The 19,965-nt window shown below is 35.2% G+C and overlaps 2 protein-coding genes and 1 pseudogene across 2 annotated transcripts; 1 reads left to right on the forward strand and 2 right to left on the reverse strand.

Moving 5' to 3' along the window:
* Positions 1-2,311: 2,311 nt before the first annotated feature.
* LOC121228080 (secreted RxLR effector protein 161-like) lies at positions 2,312-2,784 on the reverse strand. The gene is made up of 2 exons (XM_041111214.1): positions 2,713-2,784; positions 2,312-2,635 (listed from the first exon to the last, which is right to left on the reverse strand). Exons 1-2 carry the CDS (start codon positions 2,782-2,784, stop codon positions 2,312-2,314), a joined length of 396 nt encoding a protein of 131 aa, XP_040967148.1.
* Positions 2,785-8,026: 5,242 nt separating this feature from the next.
* Positions 8,027-15,859, forward strand: LOC107948912 (probable serine/threonine-protein kinase PBL11; annotated as a pseudogene).
* Positions 15,860-16,920: 1,061 nt separating this feature from the next.
* On the reverse strand, positions 16,921-18,973 carry LOC107948911 (expansin-A6). Its single transcript, XM_016883572.2, has 3 exons — positions 18,733-18,973; positions 18,207-18,525; positions 16,921-17,727 (listed from the first exon to the last, which is right to left on the reverse strand). Exons 1-3 carry the CDS (start codon positions 18,896-18,898, stop codon positions 17,418-17,420), a joined length of 795 nt encoding a protein of 264 aa, XP_016739061.1. The 5' UTR covers positions 18,899-18,973; the 3' UTR covers positions 16,921-17,417.
* Positions 18,974-19,965: the final 992 nt, after the last annotated feature.

The raw sequence follows: 19,965 nt of genomic DNA on the forward strand, positions 1-19,965 counted from the left end.
AGGAAGTTGACAAGTGTCCTATAAAATATAATAAAATATTAATAAAAAAGACATGTCAATTTTTTAAAACTGCTTGTAGAATAAAAAAAGTACACTAACAGTGGAGTTTTTTAGAATCCACAAGTACGAAGTTGACAAGTGCCCTATAATGGTATAGTAAAATATTTTAAAAATAGATATTTAAGTAGGGTTAGGGGGTTGACAAATGTTCTATAGAGGTATGATAAACTATTGAAAAATAGATATTTAAAAAAGCATAGACAAATGTCATTTTTTTAATGCTACTTATGAAATGAAAAAATATATTGCAAATACTCACCCATAGAGGAAAAATATTTGGTACATTATCAGTGGAATTTTTAGACTCCAAAAGTAGAGTTAAAGGTTGACAAGTGTCCTATATGGGTATGATAAACTATTGAAAAATAGATATTTAAATAGGATTAGGGGGTTGACAAGTGTACTATAAGAGTATAGTAAAATATTTATAAAAAATAGATATTTAAGCATGGTAAAGGGGTTGACAAGTGTCTTATAGAAGCATGATAAACTATTGAAAATAGATATTTTAAAAAAACAGAGACAAATGTCATTTTTTTTAATGTTGCTTGTGAAATGAAAAAATATATTGCCAATGTACCAAATGCTCACTCATATTAGGAAAATATTATTGCACTGTCAGTGAAATTTTTAGACTCCACAAGCAGGGTTAAGGATTGACCAGTGTCCCATATAGGTATAGTAAAATATTAATATACATATTTAAATATATATATATATATGTCAATTTTTTAAGGATGCTCGTGGAATAAAAAAATTATAGCGCTAGTTGAGTTTTTAGACTCTACAAGCAAGGTTAATGGATTAACAAGTATCCTATAGGTGTATAGTAAAATATTAAAAAAAAGACATATGTCAATTTTTTAAAGTTGCTTGTGGAATAAAAAAAGTACACTACCAATATACCAAATACTCCCCCATATAAAGGAAAATATTCGGTACAATGTCAATGGAGGTTTTAGACTTCATAAGTAAGGCTAGGGTGTTAACAATTGCCTTATAGTAGTAAAATATTAAAAATATATATATTAAAAAAAGACACATGCTAACTTTTTAAGACTGCTTATGAAATAATAAAAAAAGTACATTGTCAGTGTATCAAATACTCACTCATATAGGGAAAATATTTGATACACTGACAAGGGAGTTTTTAAACTCCACAAGCAAGATTAGGAGATTGACAAGAATCCTATAAGGTAAATATTAAAAAATATATACTAAAAAAAGAGATACATGCCAATTTTTTAAAGTTACTTGTGAAATAAAAAAATAGATATTAAAATAAAGACGTAGCTTAAGCTTATTTTGAATCCTTTAAAAGAGGGACTGATTGCAACATCATTTATTAACATTTTAGATTCATCAATGCTAAATTTTTAATGATTTTTGTTAAATATAAATGGTATTTTTGTTGTTGTTGTTAAATATACACAATATATCAAAAAGTGATTAAAGTAATATATCAAAAAAGATGCCCTAAAATGGAAAATTGTAGTTTAATCTCTTTAAAATAATAAAATTGTAAATTAATTTATAGTAAAATTATACTTTGACCCCCTAAATAAGAAAAATTATATTTAATTTCTTCAAAAATAATAGAATTATAAATTAATACATGATAAAATTACATTTAAATCTCTCAAAAAAATTTATAATTCAATTTTGACTCTAAAAAAAATTCTAACTTCACCCTAAAGATATATAAAAATTATAAAAAACTCAAAGTATAATTGTTGAAGAAGGAAACGTGAAAGAGACAATTACAATATGCATCAAAGTTATTCTATTATTGATGAACATTGAAATTGATAAAACAAAGCATAAATGCCTATATTTATAGGCTTACAAAGAAACTACCTTAACACAAAAATAACTACAACTTATTCAATTAAATTGAAAAGTTGAAACTAATAAAGATTCTACCGAGATACTTGGTCAACTAAACAACCTACTACTTTGAATTAATTCTCCACACTCTCCCTTAATTCAAAGTTGCAGAAACCAAGTAGACTTCTGAACTTCTCTTTTGATAAAGCCTTTGTTAACACATCTGCTAACTGCTTTTGGGTGTTGCAATACTTCAAAGATATTTCCTCTTTTGCTACCAAATCATGAATGAAATGATATTGAATATCGATGTGCTTTTTTTTACTATGAAATGTTGGATTCTTTGTCATGAAGATAGTGGATTTGTTGTCACAAAATATCTCTGTTGCACATTGTTGTCACAAAATATCTCTGTTGCACATTTCTACTCTTGTTGAAGATTGGCTAACACTCTCCTTTGCCAAATAGCTTGACAAGCTGCTACAATTGTTGCTACATACTCAGCCTCTGAGGTTGACAATGTTGTTGTAGCTTGCTTCTTAGAACTCCAAGTGATCACCCCTGAACCTAGAGTGAAAACATTTGCTGATACACTTTTTCTATCATTTAAAGAACTTGCGCAATCATTGTCTGTGAACCCACACAATTTGAAATTTGGAGTTTTTGAGTACCAAATGCCATACTCCAAAGTTCCAACAATGTACCGCAAGACCCGTTTTGCTACTCCATAATGATCCTTTGAAGGTTGCTGCATAAACCTAAAAATAACACTAATAAGAATGCAATGTCGGGCCTAGTGTGAGTAAAATAAATTAAACCTCCAACCAAGCTTCTAAACCTACTTGCATCTGTCATTTCTTCTCCATCTTCTAGCTGTAATTTCTCATTGATATTCATGGGTGTAGCTACAGGTTTGCAATTAAACATGCCAAAATTACTGAGAAGATCCTTGGCATATTTTCTTTATGAGATAAAAATTCAATCTTCAGCTTGATGAACTTCAAGACCAAGGAAATAATGCAATAAATCCATATCCGACATCTCGAATTCATTCATCATTTGAGACTTAAACTCATCAATAAGAAAGTTAGAGGAACTAGTATAAATGATATCATCAACGTAAAGACAAACAATGATGAAATCATTTTTACCTTCCTTTTTCACATATAAGGTGGGCTCATTCTCACTTCTCATGTACCCTTTCTTTTGAAGATATACATTGATCTTGTTGTGCCATGCTCGAAGGGCCTGTTTCAATTCGTACAATGCCCTTTTCAACTTGTACACCTTTGTTTATTTGCCCTTCTCTATGAAACCTTCTGGTTATGCTACATAAACCTCATATTGTAGATCTCCATTGAAGAATACTGATTTGACATCAAATTGATAAACAGGCCATTGCAAGTGTGCAACTAATGCTAGAACAAGCCTCACTGTTTCGAACCGAGCTACCGGAGAAAAGGTTTCTTTAAAATCAACACCATATTGATGTACATAACCTTTCACTACAAGACGAGCTTTGTGCTTTTGGATGCTTCCATCTGCACAAATTTTTTTCTTAAACACCCAATTCAAACCAATTGCATTTTTGTCTTTCGACAAGTCGACCAACTCCCAAGTTCCATTCTTTTCGGTAGATTTCATCTCCTTTATCATCACCTTTTGTCATTCTTCCTTATCAGCAATTTCTTCATAACATAGAGGATCTAAAATAGCTAAAGCAAATTGAAAAGATGCATAAGTGTGATTAGTATATTTTGGATTCAACTTTCTGACCCTTGTTGATCTTCTTAATGGAATTGGTTCTTCAGAAGACTCTTCAAGTGTTGTAGATGTTGCTGGTGCTGAAGCTTGTTTTTCATCTGGGAATCTTCAATTGGAAAAGAAATCTCCTATTGTCCCTGCTCTACAGTATATCCTAACTTGCATTTTCATCAAACACTACATCTATTTTACTTGAAAATTTTCCACTATGAGGGTTATACAATCTATATGCTTTGGATTGAGTACAATAACCAATAAAAATACATTTTTCATATTTTTCATCAAATTTTTACGAGCATGAGAATTTACCAAAGCATAAACAACACAACCAAAAATTCTTAAATGACTTACATTAGGTTTCCTACCACACCAAGCTTTATATGGAGTTTTGTTCATGACAGTCCTTGTTGGCGAGAGATTTAGTAGATAGACTGATATTGCCACAGCTTTTGCCCAAAACTGATTTGAGAGTCCCTTTGCTTGTAACATGCTTCTCGCCATCTCCACAATAGTTCGATTCTTCCTCTCAACAACATCATTTTGCTCTGGAGTGTAAGGAATTGTTAACTCCTTACGGATGCCATTGTCTTCACAACATAGATTGAACTCCTTGGACATGAACTCTCCTCCTCAATCTATGTAAAGAAATTTGATATGGCAGCCGCTTTGGTTCTCCACCATAGCCTTGAATTTCTAAAACTTTTCATAAGTTTCTGAAATGTTTTCCAGAAAATACACCCAACTCATGTGGCTATAATCAGCAGTAAACAACAAGAAGTAACGGCTCCCACCCAAGGACTCTGTTTGCATTGGACCACATAGATCTGCATGAACTAATTTTAAACATTCAGTAGCTCTCCATGCTTTTCCAACAGAAAATGGCTTTTAGTTTGCTTTCTATAAATGCACCCCTCACATAAATCAAGAGAGCCAATTTTTGGTAGTTCAAGAACCATACCTTTATCACTTAGCAATTTCAGGCCTTTAATATTGAGATGTCCATACCTCAAATACCATAGCTTCGAGTCATTCTTTTCACTTGCAGCAAGAACAAAGTTCTCTATGTTTGAAACATCTAACAGAAACATCTTGTTTGGAGTCATATGGACATGGACTTGTTTGCTTGACTTTTTGTTTTTGATGATACATGCATCATCATCAAATATGACAGAATATCCACCAGCCATTAGTTGTCCAACACTCAATAAATTGTATCCTAAATCAGGAAAAAAGTGAACATTGTCCAAAATATTTCCTTCTCTAAAAAATTTCACCGTTTCTTTTCCTTCAACTTACATCTCCCTTTTGTTCCCAAGCTGCACCTTTATCTTTTGTAACTCATCAAGCACCTTGAACAAGGATTTGGCGCCTGTCATATGATTCAAACAGCCGCTATCCACAAACCACAAATCACTTGGCTTATGGTTAGCATCAATACAAGCCATAAAAAGCTTGTTTTCCACATCACTTTCTACTGAAAAGTTAATTTTTTTATTCTTATACTAGCAATCAGCTTTTATATGCTCATATCTATTGCAAAGATAATATTGTATGCCATATTTTATGTTACCTTGCTCATTATATTACCTCTGACCATCATTCCTTCCTCTGCCTCTACCTCTACCTCTACCTCTACCATAACCACGGCTATGACCACCACGAAATCTTCCTCTTCCTCGGTTATTGTTTATTGAACAGTCATTTTCGCCTTGATTTGTGAATGTCTCCTTCACTTGAAATGTCTGCTCTTCACTCTTTTCTGCTAATCTGTTGATTCTCCCCTCATGAGATTGAAGAGACCCCATCAGTCCATCGACGAAGAGAACTAACAGATCTTTGGGTTCTTTTATAGCAGCCACAACATGATCAAATTTTATCGTCAAGCTTAGCAAAACTTTCGCTACAATTATCTTATCTGAAATTTGTTCACCGTAAGAGCGCAATTGGCCAACTATTGTCCTTGTTCATGACAAAAAATCAGCAATTGATTTACCATTCTTCATCATCAAGGTTTCAAAATCACGTCGTAGTTATTACAATTTCACCACTATAACCTTTGAATCACCTTGATACTCTTTCTGTAAAATTAACCATACTTCATTTAATGTGGTTGCTACAGCAATTCGTGAGAAAATAGAGTCATGAATTGCTTGCTGGATAATGAACAATGCCTTAGCATCGTTTTTCTTGGTTTCTTTCAATCTCTTTTCTTTTTCTTCATCAGGTTCAAGTATGCCAGCAAACCCATACTCGACCAAGTCCCATAGCTCTTGTGATCTGAGCAATGTCTTCACCTTGATGCTCTACCACTCATATTTCTCACCATTGAAAATAGGTATAAGTGGTTGAAAGGAAAAAAAACCAGCTGATGCCATTCCAAGAACACACACTCTCTTCTCTCGTGTTTCTCAAAGACCCAAAAAGGTATTTCTCTCAAATACCCAGTGGACCCAAACCTAACTTTCACTCAATTTCCTAAAATATCGAACCTAGCTCCAATGCCAAATTTGTTAAAGAAGGAAACGTGAAAGAGACAATTACAATATGCATCAAAGTTATTCTATTATTGATGAAATTGATAAAACAAAGCATAAATGCCTATATTTATAGGCTTACAAAGAAATTACCTTAACACAAAAATAGCTAACAACTTATTCAATTAAACTGAAAATCTGGAACTAACAAAGATTCTACCGAGATGCTTGGTCAACTAAACAACCTACTATTTTGAATTAATTTTCAATAATAATTAGATAATGATCAAAGTAGTAAAATATTGAATAGCAATACCATAATCTAATCATGCCAAAAGTAATTCAATGTGCATTCTCAAAAGTAAAGAAAAAGATTAAACGTATATATGCTTGTAGTTCTAAGATGTTCGGGACAAATTCAACCATAGCTTTTCATCCAATTTTTAAGAAAATGCTCCAATTATTATAATAGTTAAGTTATACAAAAAATTTAGAATAGATTACGGTGGTTATTTATATTGTATGTAGTGTGGAGAGTCACTAAGTATGGAAGCTTAGGATGATATTTTAATAAAATGATGACTAATAATTGATTTTCTATCATATGTGTCTTGTTCTATTTTCTTTCATCTCTCTTTGATCTTAGAAGAGGTATTTATAAGAGAAGGAAGTAATCCTTCATATCATTCTTGCCTCTTTAAAAGAGTCCAATTTAAACTTAACTTACGGTATGACCTGAGTGTATTACCATGTGAAATTGATGAACTTAAAAAGTAATAACAATATTAAATTTAGTGTGACGGTTGTCTTTAATGATATCATGATAATACTTTTTTATAATGTGAACAGTTATATTTAATGATGCCATGATAACTTTTTTTTAGTCTGAAGATATCAGTACAACAAAAATTCCGGTGAATAATAATTGGAATCAAATCAATACAAAACCCTTCACATTTTTTTAATAAAGTCTTGGTTTTTAATCTTCAATAGTCTTTACATTAAAGTTTTCTTATCATACATTTTATGCATGAGATTTCTATTTTATGAAGCCAGAGTTCAAGAGTTATTGATAAAATACTAATACGTCTTGTTAAAACATTATAAAAATATTTGCATCTTGCATTGCTTATGTCTTAAAGTAAATAACTTCCATAAAAGTCTGAATTTTTCTTTTAAAAAAAAAGAAAGAACTTGACTCGCTTACTTTGACTTTAATTAAGGTAGGAATGTCACATGTAGAGGCTTGTTGAAGTAACCTTAACAAGTCAAAGAAAACATTGCTCAAAGTCCAACATGTCACCTCTCTGAGGGTTGCATTCAACAAATAAGCACTCAAAACATAGAATCACATGCGGTGAAGACAGACAAGGCTCTTTCTGAGGAGGAGTTTGGACAAAGGTTGAGTTTTACTATTAATCTTTGAGAAAAAAATTCAATCAATGGCATCCAAATCCGATGATTCTTAAATACAACATCTAAGTTAGATTATAAAATTGAAGTTTTTCATTTTATTTATTTATTTTTTTACTTATGGATTAATGGAAAATGAGCATATAATAAGTTGTTTTTTTCTTTCAATGAGCATATAATAAGTTAGTGACTTAATGGTAAGTAGTAATAATATTGTCTTGTTCCCATGGTGGTCTGTTGGGGGAAAAACAGACAAAAGAAGCTAAAAAGGCGAGTCAACTATCTACAAAAGTTATACTTGGGTTGGCTGAGAGGCCTAAAAGGAGATATGCATAAGGAAAGGAAGAAAGAAAAAAAAGCAAATCCAATAGCAAAGAAGCCTTTTTTATACCTTCATTTTTGGTTTTGCTGATCTTTTCTCGATTCTCCCCATCTTTGAAAAGTAAAAAATTGAGCACAGAAAAGGGATCATAATCCAAAAAATCTTGCTGCCCTAATAGCATCTAACATTTTCTTTCATCTTTCTAAATAGGCAAGTTGTGTTTCTTTGTAGGAAGTTAGGCAGCCTTCTAATACAGCAAAAGGAAAAGGGAAAAGATTGAAAGGAGCTGGTTTTTTTATTATTATTATTCTAGTTGTGATGGGAGCTTGATGGAGCAACCGCATCAAATCTGTCAGTTCTTCTGGTACAGGTAACTTAAATGTTCTTTGGTTCTGATTTTCCTTAAAGCTTTCAACTTTTTCATATTTGTTTATGAGAAATGAACTTGTATGTCTTGTTTCCTATTTTGAAATCAATCAGAGGAGTTGGTTTTTATTATGATGTGAGCGTGTAGCTTTATTTGTTATAGAGCTTTGATGATCACAATCCTAAATTGGAATAAGGACCCTAATTGGAGCTTTAGAAGTGAGTTTTTGGAGAGACAATCTTAAATGAACTTACAAAGTATGAAACTTTATCTGTTGTTGTATAGGAGTTGATTTAAGGAGTAAGAGCAGAAATGGAAACAATTTCTCAAGCAGCAGGGTGTCTTCAGCTTCTATACCATAAGCACCTCGGAGTGATGGTGAGATTTTGCAGTCTTCAAATTTAAAGACGTTCACCTCCAGTGAGCTCAAGGCAGCCACCAAAAACTTCTCACCAGACACTGTGCTAGGAGCAGGTGGATTTGGTTCTGTCTTCAAAAGATGGACTGATGAGCATTCACTTACAGCCACCAAGCCTAGTACTAGCATTGTTATTGTTGTTAAAAGGCTCAACCAAAAAGGTTTCCAGGGTCACAAGGAATGGTTGGTTAGTGATGGATGGTGAAATTATGATGTTATAATCGCTTTTTCGGTGCAAGTAGTGTTATTTATGACTTTTCTCTAACAAGAGAGTAACTTGATTTTTTTTTTATAATTTGGCATATAGGCTGAAATCAACTATCTTGGACAACTACATCACCCTAATTTTGTAAAGTTAATTGGTTATTGCTTAGAGGATGAGAATCGACTTTTGGTATACGAGTTCATGGCTCGGGCTAGCATGGAGAATCATTTTTTCAGGAGTGAGTTCCTTGTGTTGATGAAACATTCATAACTATGACATAAAGCATATGTCTCATTCCACCATACCCAATTTTATTTTGAAACAGGAGGGTTATACTTCCTACTTCTTCCTTGGGGCATCCAGATGAAGGTTGCACTTAGTGCTGCAAAAAGACTTGCCTTTCTTCACAATGCCAAAACACAAGTCATATATTGCTACTTTAAAACTTCTAATATCTTACTTGATTTGGTACATAAACGAGCTAATGTTTCCTTTTGCATTGCTGTTCCATGGCGAATACATTGGAACATTGGTCATTCCACGGATGAGCTATTTATTGTTCTTTCATTTGATATTTGCAGAATTACAATACAAAACTCTCTGATTTTGGGTTAGTTAGGGATGGACCAACTGGTGATAGGAGCCATGTTTTCACTAGGGTCATGGGAACCTACGGTTATGCTGCTCCTGAATATCTAACCACAGGTATCACTCTCAGGTTTATTTTCTTCTCTAACTTGATCTATGCTGTTATATATCCTACAGGTTTCTCATGCATTTAGCTATTTGTTATTGGATCATTTGAATTAAAGTTGATAAAGTCTGAGTGTTGATATAAATTTAAAATTTCTATTTGAAAGGTCACTTGACTGACAAGAGTGACATATACAGCTTTGGAGTTGTTCTTCTTGAAATGTTATCCAGCCGACGAGCTATAGACAAGAACAGGCCATCTGAAGAACACAATCTAGTGGATTAGGCAAAACCTTACCTGACCAACAAACAAAGAATATTCTGTGTATTAGACACCCATCTCCAAGGTCAGTATTCAATGAATCTTGCCCAAAAGGCAGCTAACCTAGGACTTCAATGCTTAGCTACTAAACCCAAGTTGAGACCTAGCATGGATGAGGTGGTATAAACACTTGAGCAGCTTCAGGAGCCAGGTGACATGTAGAAAAGCACACAGAAAGAACACCATGTAAATGCTCACAACCCATCAAATGACAAACTAACAGCTTATCAAAAGCCTTCTACTTTACGACTTAGTGTTTAGATGAAAACTTTTTTGATGCAGCAGCAAATCAAACCATGGTTGAGCAGTATACTGTTTGTTTGCTTAAACCATTTAAATCAGCTCTGAAATTGATCAACGTCATATATGAGAGCAAATAGGAACATGATCTAAGTTTAGATAAATATCATATCATATTATATCATATCATACCAGTATGATTGAAAAGATGTGGAAGCTTGTCTCAGGATTTTTTTGGCTCTTCCTTGATCTCTAGCATATGATCTTGTATTGTATGCCAGTGTATTTAAACTCATTTGGGAAATGTAAAAATCATTATTTCTTTCTCTTAATTGTTGATATTTTGATATGTGACGTGTTTTCTCAATTATTTTAAACTTCACATTAACTTTCTTTATCTGTATTGTTTATTGGACATGGAAAAAGAAGAGTGGGATTTGGGTTGTATAGAGAACTTCGAGGCATTTGCTTGATTTAAGTGACCCAGAAGGTGTGGTGCAAAGGTTTCAATTTCCAATAAAGACTCTCTCTTGTCAAATAAAAAATAGATTTAGAAAGTTTCAAGTCATTTGTTACATATTCAGAATGAGGGCAGCTCGGAGTGCCGGTAACCATTTTTTTTAGATTTTACTGAGTAATTTAAACAACATTGTAAGACCTAGTCAATTGTGCATTTATGTAGTTTCTGGAACAACCCATTTTTGTCAAAATCAAATGAAACTAAGAAATTAGTAATGGAGTGAATGAAGGGTTAAAACAAATGGAATTGGATGGTGCATGGACCACATTGAAAGTACGAAAACAGCTATTTACTTGACATCCATGTTGAAGCATTTGAGAGGGGAAACTTCAGTTGCAATAACTATCAGTGTGATTGAATGCAATTCTCCCTACTGTAGCATTTACTTGGAATGGAAATCTTTCTTTCTATTGAAATTGTAGAAATGTTTTTGGTTGTTAGAGTAACTATATTAGTTAGTACTCTGTTACAGTTAGTTAATATCCTGTTATAGTGAGTTACAAATCAGTTGTGAAGAATGCTGCAATATAATGTGTTACTATCAGTGTGTTCGTTATCTTTAGAATTAATAAATGAAGTTCTTTATGTGTTTCTAATATGGTATCAGAGTGAAATTTTTTTTTTTTAGGAATAGAGTTAGCAACAGATAAGTTTTTGGCTTTTGCCTCACAGAAGGTAGCTGTGCTGGTTGATGATGGAAATTTCTTGGCCTGGAAACAGCATATGTTGTTGATTGTAAAGACTCATCGGCTACAAATGTTTCTTAATAGGACGGTCGCTATTCCTCCAAGAATGGTTGTAACTGAAGGTGGTATCTCAGACGAGAATTCTTTGTATGTGTGCTATGAACAACAAGACTCTGCACTTGCGGCGTGGCTGCTTTCGACTATTAGTCCATTATTGCATAATCAACTCGTCGGGAATTTTGGTTCGTCTTGTGAGTTGTGGCAAGCTCTTATGCATATTTTTGGGTCTCATTCAACCACTAAAGCCATGAGCTATCGATTGTTGCTGCATAATATTCAAAAAAAATAAACTCTCCATATCTGCGTATTTAATACAAATCAAGCATCTCTGTGATTCTTTGGTAGGATATGGACAACCAGTAACTATAGAAGAACAACAATCTGCAATTTTGAATAGCTTACCTCTAGAGTTTGATCATGTGGTGTCGATTATCACCATGAGTAGAGTGCCATTCGATCTTCAAGGTATCACAACTGCTCTTCTGAATGCTGAGGCTCGGCAACAAGGACATTTCTCACAGATGGCATTTTTAGCGAATGTTGCCGTGGTGCAAAAGAATCCTTCGTCTTAAAGTGCTCCGACTTATGTCGGACAACTACCACCAGATATGTTTTGTTCATCATGAGGATCTCAAGTTTCTCGTCGTGGTCGAAGTCGTGGAAGACGTGGTGGTGGTGCAATACCAAAATATCAAATTGTGGGAAGTTTGGGCATCTTGCTCGGAGATGCTTCTATAGATATGATTCAGCGTCTGATGGAGAAAGAGAAAACCCTAGTGTGAAGGATGACACTGAATATTCTGCTTCTCGTATGGGTCATGAGTATTGGGCTGGATATGTTTCTCGCGTGGATCAAAAGCCTGTTACAGCATATATGTGTTATGCAGATGATGGGCTACATTCTTCCTATTATGCCTCTAACCAGGCAGTACGTAGGCCTCTTCTACAGATTCATCCCTCATTTATTGAAGTAGACTCAATTCAACGTAGTCAAAGTCCATAATTTTACATGCCTGCAGTTGTTGGTCAGACTTTACGTGCTTCTTTTGGTTGTGATGCTGATTATGTGCGTCATTGTTCGGGATTTTAATCTCAGTCGCCTTTTTCAATGGGTGGACATATAGTAAAGTTGATTGGGTCATCTGGGCTTGCTAATCCTTCTATAGTTGCCGATCCTACGTGGTATCCAGATAGTGGAGCCACTGCTCACATGACGAATGACTCGACCAAACTTTTCGATGCTCGGTTGTACAATGGAGGAGGTAAGGTCATTATAGGTAATGGTCTTTCTATACCTATTAAGCATGTTAGTGGTTTATCAATCTTGGCTGATGATTCTAGTCCATTGTTGCTTAAGGATTTATTGTATGTTCCTGATATTAGAAAGAATTTATTGTCCGTTTCTAAGTTTTCTAAAGACAATGGTGTATTCTTTGAATTTATCCTAACTACTACTGTGTCAAGGATTTGAAGACTCGTCAGATGTTGCTTTGCAGAAGTGAGTTGAATAGGTTGTATCGGTTTGATACTGTCAAGTCAGACTTTGCTTTTAATGCTGAGAGTACATCTCGTACAGAGTCTCTTCCACCACAGAGGTCAGATGTTAGGTTTGACTGGTGGCATCGAAGGTTGGGTCATCTATCAAATAGTATTGTTAGTAGTGTCTTATATGCTTGTAATATTAGAATTTCAAGACATAAGAGCTAATCATGCCTTTTCATTCTTCTGACTCTGTGTATACTACTCATTTAGAACTTGGATTGTTGATGTATAGGGGCCAGCTCCTTGCTACTCCTCTGGTTATCAATATTACCTGTCTTTTGTTGACTCATTTTCTCGACACACTAGGATTTATTTTCCTAAAAAGAAATCTGATGCTTTTGTTGCGTTTATGTTAAGCTACAGTTATGAGTTAAACTCAAACAACTTCAAATTTATGGTGGTGGTGAGTTTCGATCGTTTGATTTGCATATGAAATAATGTGGAGTTGTTTATCGTATCTCCTATCCACATACCTCGGAGCAGAATGACATTGTTTAGCGTCGCCATCGGCAGATTGTTGAGACAGGATTAGTGCTATTAGCTCAAGCTTCCTTTCTTATTTTTTGTTGGGCTAATGCGTTTGCTACTGTTGTGTTTATCATGAATATTCTTCCAACGAAGGTACTAAATGGGGTATCTCTTTGTGAGCAGCTATTTGGTCACAAACTAGACTATCAACGACTTCGTGTCTTTAAATGTCTTTGCTATCCTCATCTTCGACCTTTTAATCGACACAAGCTTCAATACAGGTCTGCTTCTTGTACCTTTCTGGGTTATGCCTTCAATCACAAGGGTTATAAATGTGTTGATAGGTTTGGTCGGGTCTAGATCTCTCGACATGTTCGTTTTGATGAATCTATTTTTTCGTTTGCTCAAGTTTCAAAGTCTATTGTACCTATCATTAATAACAGGTCTAAGCAGTTCAAGAGAGATGTTACTACTTTACCCATATTCATGGTTCCTACTGTTGAGGTTTCGGCTCAACCTGGGGCTGGTTCTACTTCAGTTAGTAATACTAATACTATGGATCATTCGGATCATTCTTTGGATGATGCTCTCGACTTTTCTTCAGAAAGTCCTGCAGGTTCTTTAAGACAAGTCTGTGAGCATTAGGCTCCAGTCGGTGAGCTGCAGCAGCCCTCATCAGTAAATTGTCATCCTATGATGACTAGAAGTAAAATGGGGATTTACAAACCAAAAGCTTATATGGTAGAAATGAGTGGTATCGAGCCTTCAACTATTCATGAGGCAATGGTAATTCTTTTATGGAAGTAAGCTGTGAATGATGAGCTTCAAGCCTTAATTCGAAATTATACTTGGGATTTAGTTCCAGTACCGGCAAATCAAGCGTTAGTCGGTTGCAAATAGTTGTTCAAGATCAAGAAAAACTCTGATGGAAGTATAGCACGTAACAAGGTTCGTTTGGTTGCTCAAAGGTTTTCTTAAACGACAAGACTGGATTATCACGAGACTTTCAGTCTAGTTGTCAAAGTCAATACTGTGCAGTTGATACTTGCTTTAGCTGTGTCACGGAAATAGAAGCTTCGACAGGTTGACGTGAACAATGCATTTTTGAATGGAGACCTCACTGAGGACATTTATATGAAGCAGCCTCCTGGGTTTGAAGTCGTTGATGAGCATGGGCAGCCTTTGGCATGTAGCCTGAATAAGGCCATCTATGGCCTTAAACAAACTCCAAGAGCTTGGTTTGAAAAGCTGAAGAATTTTTTGGTGCATCAACTGAATTTTATGCCTTCAAGGGCTGATTCTTCCTTATTTTACAAACACACAGATGTTGGCAGTGTGTATTTTCTTGTTTATGTTGATGACATTATTGTTACAGGAGGAGATTGTGTTGAATTACATGCTGTTATTTCTTGTCTTGATCGTCGGTTTTCTCTTAAAGACTCAGGGGAGCTGAGTTTTTTTCTTGGACTTAAAGTGGTAAGACATCAGGATCGTATGCATGTATCTCAGCAGAAGTATGCTCGTGAGTTGCTGAAACGTGCTAACATGCTGCATGCTAAGCCCGTGAATACTCCTATGGTGAGTTCACCGACTCTTACGTCCTTGGCTGGGGTGCCATTACTAGATGGTACTCTTTATCGACGAGTGGTCGGCAGTCTGCAATTCTTGTGTTTGACTCGTCCAGACTTGTCTTTTGCTGTCAATAAAGTGAGCCAATATATGCATCAACCTCATGATGTGCATTGGACAGTTGTGAAACGTATCTTGCAATATGTTAAGGGTATAATTGATTATGAGTTGTTATTTCAAGCGTCTAGTCTGAGTTTAACTAGTTTTAGTGATGCAGATTGGGCAAGTTCGATTGAAGATCGCAAGTCTACTTCCGATTTTTGTATATACTTAGGTGATAATCTAATGGGTTGGATGTCCAAGAAATAGAGCGTTGTCTCCCTGTCTACTACCGAAGCTGAATATCGAAGTTTAGCTAATGCAACATCTGAAGTGGTGTGGTTTCAATCTCTGTTGACTGAGATAGGATTTAAGCTTAGTAGTACACCAGTCATTTGGTGTGATAATACTAGTGCAGTTTCTGTAGCTGCTAATCCTGTACTGCATGCGCGAGTAAAACATGTGGAGTTGGACATTCACTTTGTTCGAGAAAAGGTTCTGAGTAATCAGTTGTGTGTAAATTTTGTTCCTGGAGTGATCAGGTGGCTGATGTGTTGACTAAGTCATTAACGTTTGGAGATTTTTCTCGCTGTCAGGATCGCATGAGTGTTGTTGCTGCTAGCAGTTTATTTTCCGATACTGGAAGCAAAATGTTAGAGTAACTATATTAGTTAGTACTCTGTTACAGTTAGTTAATATTATGTTATAGTGAGTTAGAAATCAGTTGTGAAGAATACTGCTATATAATGTGTTACTATCTGTTTGTTATCTTTGGAATTAATAAATGAATTTCTTTATGTGTTTCTAATATTGGTCAGGCATCGCAAGGTCCTAACAGCATGACACCTGAGTTAAATTTATTACAAGAAATAGAAAAGAATCTTAGGTTGTGTTTTCTGTTTCAACTGCCATCAATTGTTTGTTCATCCGCAACTAATTTAGCTCCTCAAATATATGACATTCTTCATCCTTACCTTTACAACACATCTCGGATGGAATAATAAATGGGTTGCCTCCGTTGGATCTTTTCTACACTGAAGTGGGCTAAAACATAGCGATATTAGTAATTATATTTATCATTTTAATTAGCAGCCGTCTTAGCTCAGCTGGTAGAGAGCGTGGCTTTTAACCACGTGGTCGCGGGTATTCCCACAGACGGCGTCTAATTCATTTGAATTTATAAGTTTTAGCGAAAAGGAACACGCACGTTACCACTTTTAGTTTAAAAGCCCAGATCAATCTCACCCACTATTTTTTTCCTCTAAAAGGTAAGTTTTATTATTTTCTGACAAGATGAAATCATTCAAGCAATTTATTGTTATTAATATTCAATATAAGCTTATTATAAAACTGCTATTATTTTATAAAACAGGCTTCTGCAATTTTGGTTTTGTGGAGGGGATGGATTGAACTCTGTTTAACATGGCCTACTCTGAACTCTGTTTAACATGGCCTACTCCACCGGCCTATTTTTTACCTAAAAAGACAAACGATAACAACATGGTATTTCTTTTAAAAAATAAAATAAAATTAGATAAGTTTGATTCTTAATCCGTAAATTAAGAAAAAAGAAAAACCATTTGTCTGCAAAAATAAATGTATGAAAGAGCATATTCAGTCAGTAGAATGAAAAATAACAGAATGGAGGCCAAATTTTTTATATTTTTACTTGTAAAGCAAGCTTAGCATATTTATAAATGGATGTCTAGGGTACATCATTATCATTATTGGAAGAGAGGAAATTAACCCAAATGGCCCTTTTTGTTTTCTTCTTTTTTATCTAAATTTGGAATGTGATGTCCATCAGAATCAGAAATGGCCCACTTCCTTTTATCACAATCTTCAATATAATTGCCATTGCAACAAAGACAAAGAAGCAATTGCCTTTTCAATTATTTAACGTAGAGACACAAGAAAGACATTGCAGATCAAGAAAATATTGTTTTGGTTTATCTAAATCTCTCTTATTCTCATAGCAGTAAAAATGAAACTACTATATGACTCGAGTGCTGCGGGCTGCATGTTTTCTTTTGCTTTGCAGCCGCTTCAGCACCCCCACCTTACAACTTTTTTTGCCATCAGCTGGAATTTTTTTTACTGTTACCCACCAGCTTACTTGCAATTCACAAACAAAAGAACTACAAAATGCAACACTCATGACTCAAATCCAACAACACACACAATGGTCACTTGGTGACTTTGCTATCTATTTTTCTTTTCCGTAAAGTCCTACCCAAAAGCCCATTTTTACCCACCCGCCACTTCAAATTTTCCCGAGAAAATAAAGGAAAATTGAAGGGCAGGAAAGAGAAAGTTAAATTGAAGAAGTGGTAATAAAAATTAAAAGGGGAAAGAAGTGTGTTTAAAATCAAACACGGAAATTCTTTGCGGTGAAGGTTTGTCCGAACTGCCAATTAGCTGGTGCCACGTTCCAGGAGGTGGAGGTTCTTCTATCACTGCCCGTCACTCTAAACGAGAGTTGTTGGCCTACCAAAACGGCGTTGGACTGCCAGTTCTGACCCCAGTTACGGCTCATGCTCAACCAACCGGTGTTGGTTCCTTTCACGCTCACCTTCACAATATCCCCCGCACCCGCCACGTTGGTGACCAAAACCAAGTTGAAATAACGGAATCCGTTGATAGTGAATCTAATTCCACCTTGCTTTCGGCATGGCACTCTGTCAATCAATCAATAATTTAATAAGAAGGGTGTTTGTGGAAATTACATAAATTGAAAGCCCTTTTTTCCTGCATTAATGATGGTATGTCGTCAATTTTGTCGTTTAAGGAGGATGTCTGAATGGGCGGAAAATCTTGGTGATCCCCAAATTTACAGTACTGCCCTGGTAATCATTGGGAATCGAGAGAGGAGGGGTGTTTGGGTCATTCCAGGCGTCACAGGAAAACCGTTGGATCTAAGTGTGGGTAAAGGATATTAAATTCTGGATTGATTCTCAAAATCTCAACAGACCCCGAGATAATGAGGTCATAAAGGGCGATTCTTTTGAGGCCCTCCTTTTGCCTTTCCCAAGGAAGTACGTAAAAAGTTATTTTAATTAAAAACAATACTGTGTTTGGTTCCTAAATGTATACACATTTCACCACCCTTCTCTTCGTAAAAATACTAATAAATGGAAGAGTAATGAGGGAGACTGACCTGCGGAAGGAAACGGGGACAATACCAGCACGGTACTCGGCGATCTTAAGGAACATAGGCATGGCAAGGTCAAAGTGAGGGCGAGGAGGGTTACACCAGCCGCCATTATCACTTGGGAGAGCATAGTTAGGAGGGCAAAAGTTAGTAGCAGTAATAAAAATGGAAGGGTTGCCTGGGTGGCACCATCTTGGGTCATCCGTGCACTTGATCTCAAAGCAAGCTCCGCAGCTTAGCCCATTGTTGAAAATGGCTGTGCTTAATGCTGCAGTGTTCACGCCATACCCTTGGCTGTACAGATTCCCATACCCACATGCACCGCCTTAACAAACAAAAAAGGGAAACAATTGAAGGCATTTTAATGGACATGAAGAAAATAATGCAATGCAATAAAATAAAAAAAAAGAAGACGAAACAGAGATTTTGTTGGAAAATGCATGTTAACAAAATGGGTTATTTTTTTACCGCTTTGCACTAGAAGTAAAACAAAATATTAAATGTTATAAGATTAATAGAAAGAAAGAAATACCCATAGTTCCAGAAGCATCACTGCCACCATAAAAAGTAGCATGGGCAGATTCCCAAGAGCCACCAGTGTAAACTCCAGGGATTCTTGCATTCACCATGCCAAAAAGGCACATCAATGAAGCAAAGCATAGCAGTGTCAAGGAAGAAGAAGAAGCGTCAACAGCCATTGTTTTATTTAAAGAGGAAATTATGAGGTAAAAGAAAGAAAGGGTGATTCGTTAACTTTGGGGCGAATGGAAAGCGGGAAGAAAGTTGGGGGGGTACTTATTGAGGAACCGGAAGAGTGAAGAGTGGGGGCCCACAATAAATGAATGCAGTCCATTTCTCATTAACCCCATTTTTCTGCAATTAAAATTCAAACCTCACAACTTTTATTATTACTATTTAAGACATGTTTGGTTTTGTTCCTAAGACTCCGAAATTTGAAGGCCATGTGGCTCACACATGGGCAGTTCTTAATTTTGTTTTAGTCAAAGAGTGGTGCAAAAATTGAAGACCTAATTACCATAATTGGAATGCTTGCACATGCATCCTTCACGTAAGATGGTACTAGAAAGTTTAAGCTTTTTGATTTCACACATAAATCAGTTCTTTTTAGAAGAATCTTTAAAATAAGGTTTAATTATTCAGATTGAAACATTGAAATGCAACACTCATTTGCTTATGGAGAAAATAGCGGTGAAGGCTCAAGTAAAAAAGTCAATATCTCGGATAGGTGTCTCAAAGGTGTTGTTTGAAGAGATGTTTAAATAGGTGTTTGAACAAAAAGTAAATCAGTCCTAACAAGTTCAGAGACATATTAGGAGAATGGAGATAGTACAAGTGTGAAATCATAAATTAAACAAAAAAAAAAGTTAAACTAATACCTAATTATGTAGGTGATTCTTTTTTGTTCACACAACTATAAAAATTCTCAATTTAATCATTAAATTTTTTTCAAAATTTGATTTTGTAGTCTACTGTTAAATGGGTAATGAAAATCTAATAATTTTTAGATTTCTACGTGGGTAAGTAAAGTAGTTTATTGTTTCCTCTTCACTTGACTTAGCCGTCGTCGCCCTACTCCGGTGGCTATTCCTATCCATTTACTTCATTTTATTGAAGGAAAGTAATTCCTCCCATATTGTCACAACAAATATGCATTGGAAAGTAAGTAATGAACCACATAATTAAACATTTTCTATTACTATATTGATAATACAATTTCACAAATAAAGTAGGTGGGACTTTAAAG

The sequence above is a fragment of the Gossypium hirsutum genome, chromosome A04 (genome assembly GCF_007990345.1).
Source record: "Gossypium hirsutum isolate 1008001.06 chromosome A04, Gossypium_hirsutum_v2.1, whole genome shotgun sequence".
NCBI lineage: Eukaryota > Viridiplantae > Streptophyta > Magnoliopsida > Malvales > Malvaceae > Gossypium > Gossypium hirsutum.

Bases quoted from the DNA above. Each gene is read 5' to 3' on its own strand.
- LOC107948911 (XM_016883572.2), bottom strand. From the start codon at position 18,898: ATGGCTGTTGACGCTTCTTCTTCTTCCTTGACACTGCTATGCTTTGCT. The intron at 18,526-18,732 runs GTATTTCTTTCT...TTGTTTGTTAAG, and splicing joins TGATGCTTCTGGAACTATGG to GCGGTGCATGTGGGTATGGG. The intron at 17,728-18,206 runs GTCAGTCTCCCT...ATTGATTGACAG, and splicing joins GTCCCCGTTTCCTTCCGCAG to AGTGCCATGCCGAAAGCAAG.
- LOC121228080 (XM_041111214.1), bottom strand. From the start codon at position 2,784: ATGAATATCAATGAGAAATTACAGCTAGAAGATGGAGAAGAAATGACA. The intron at 2,636-2,712 runs GTTGGAGGTTTA...AGGTTTATGCAG, and splicing joins CAAGTAGGTTTAGAAGCTTG to CAACCTTCAAAGGATCATTA.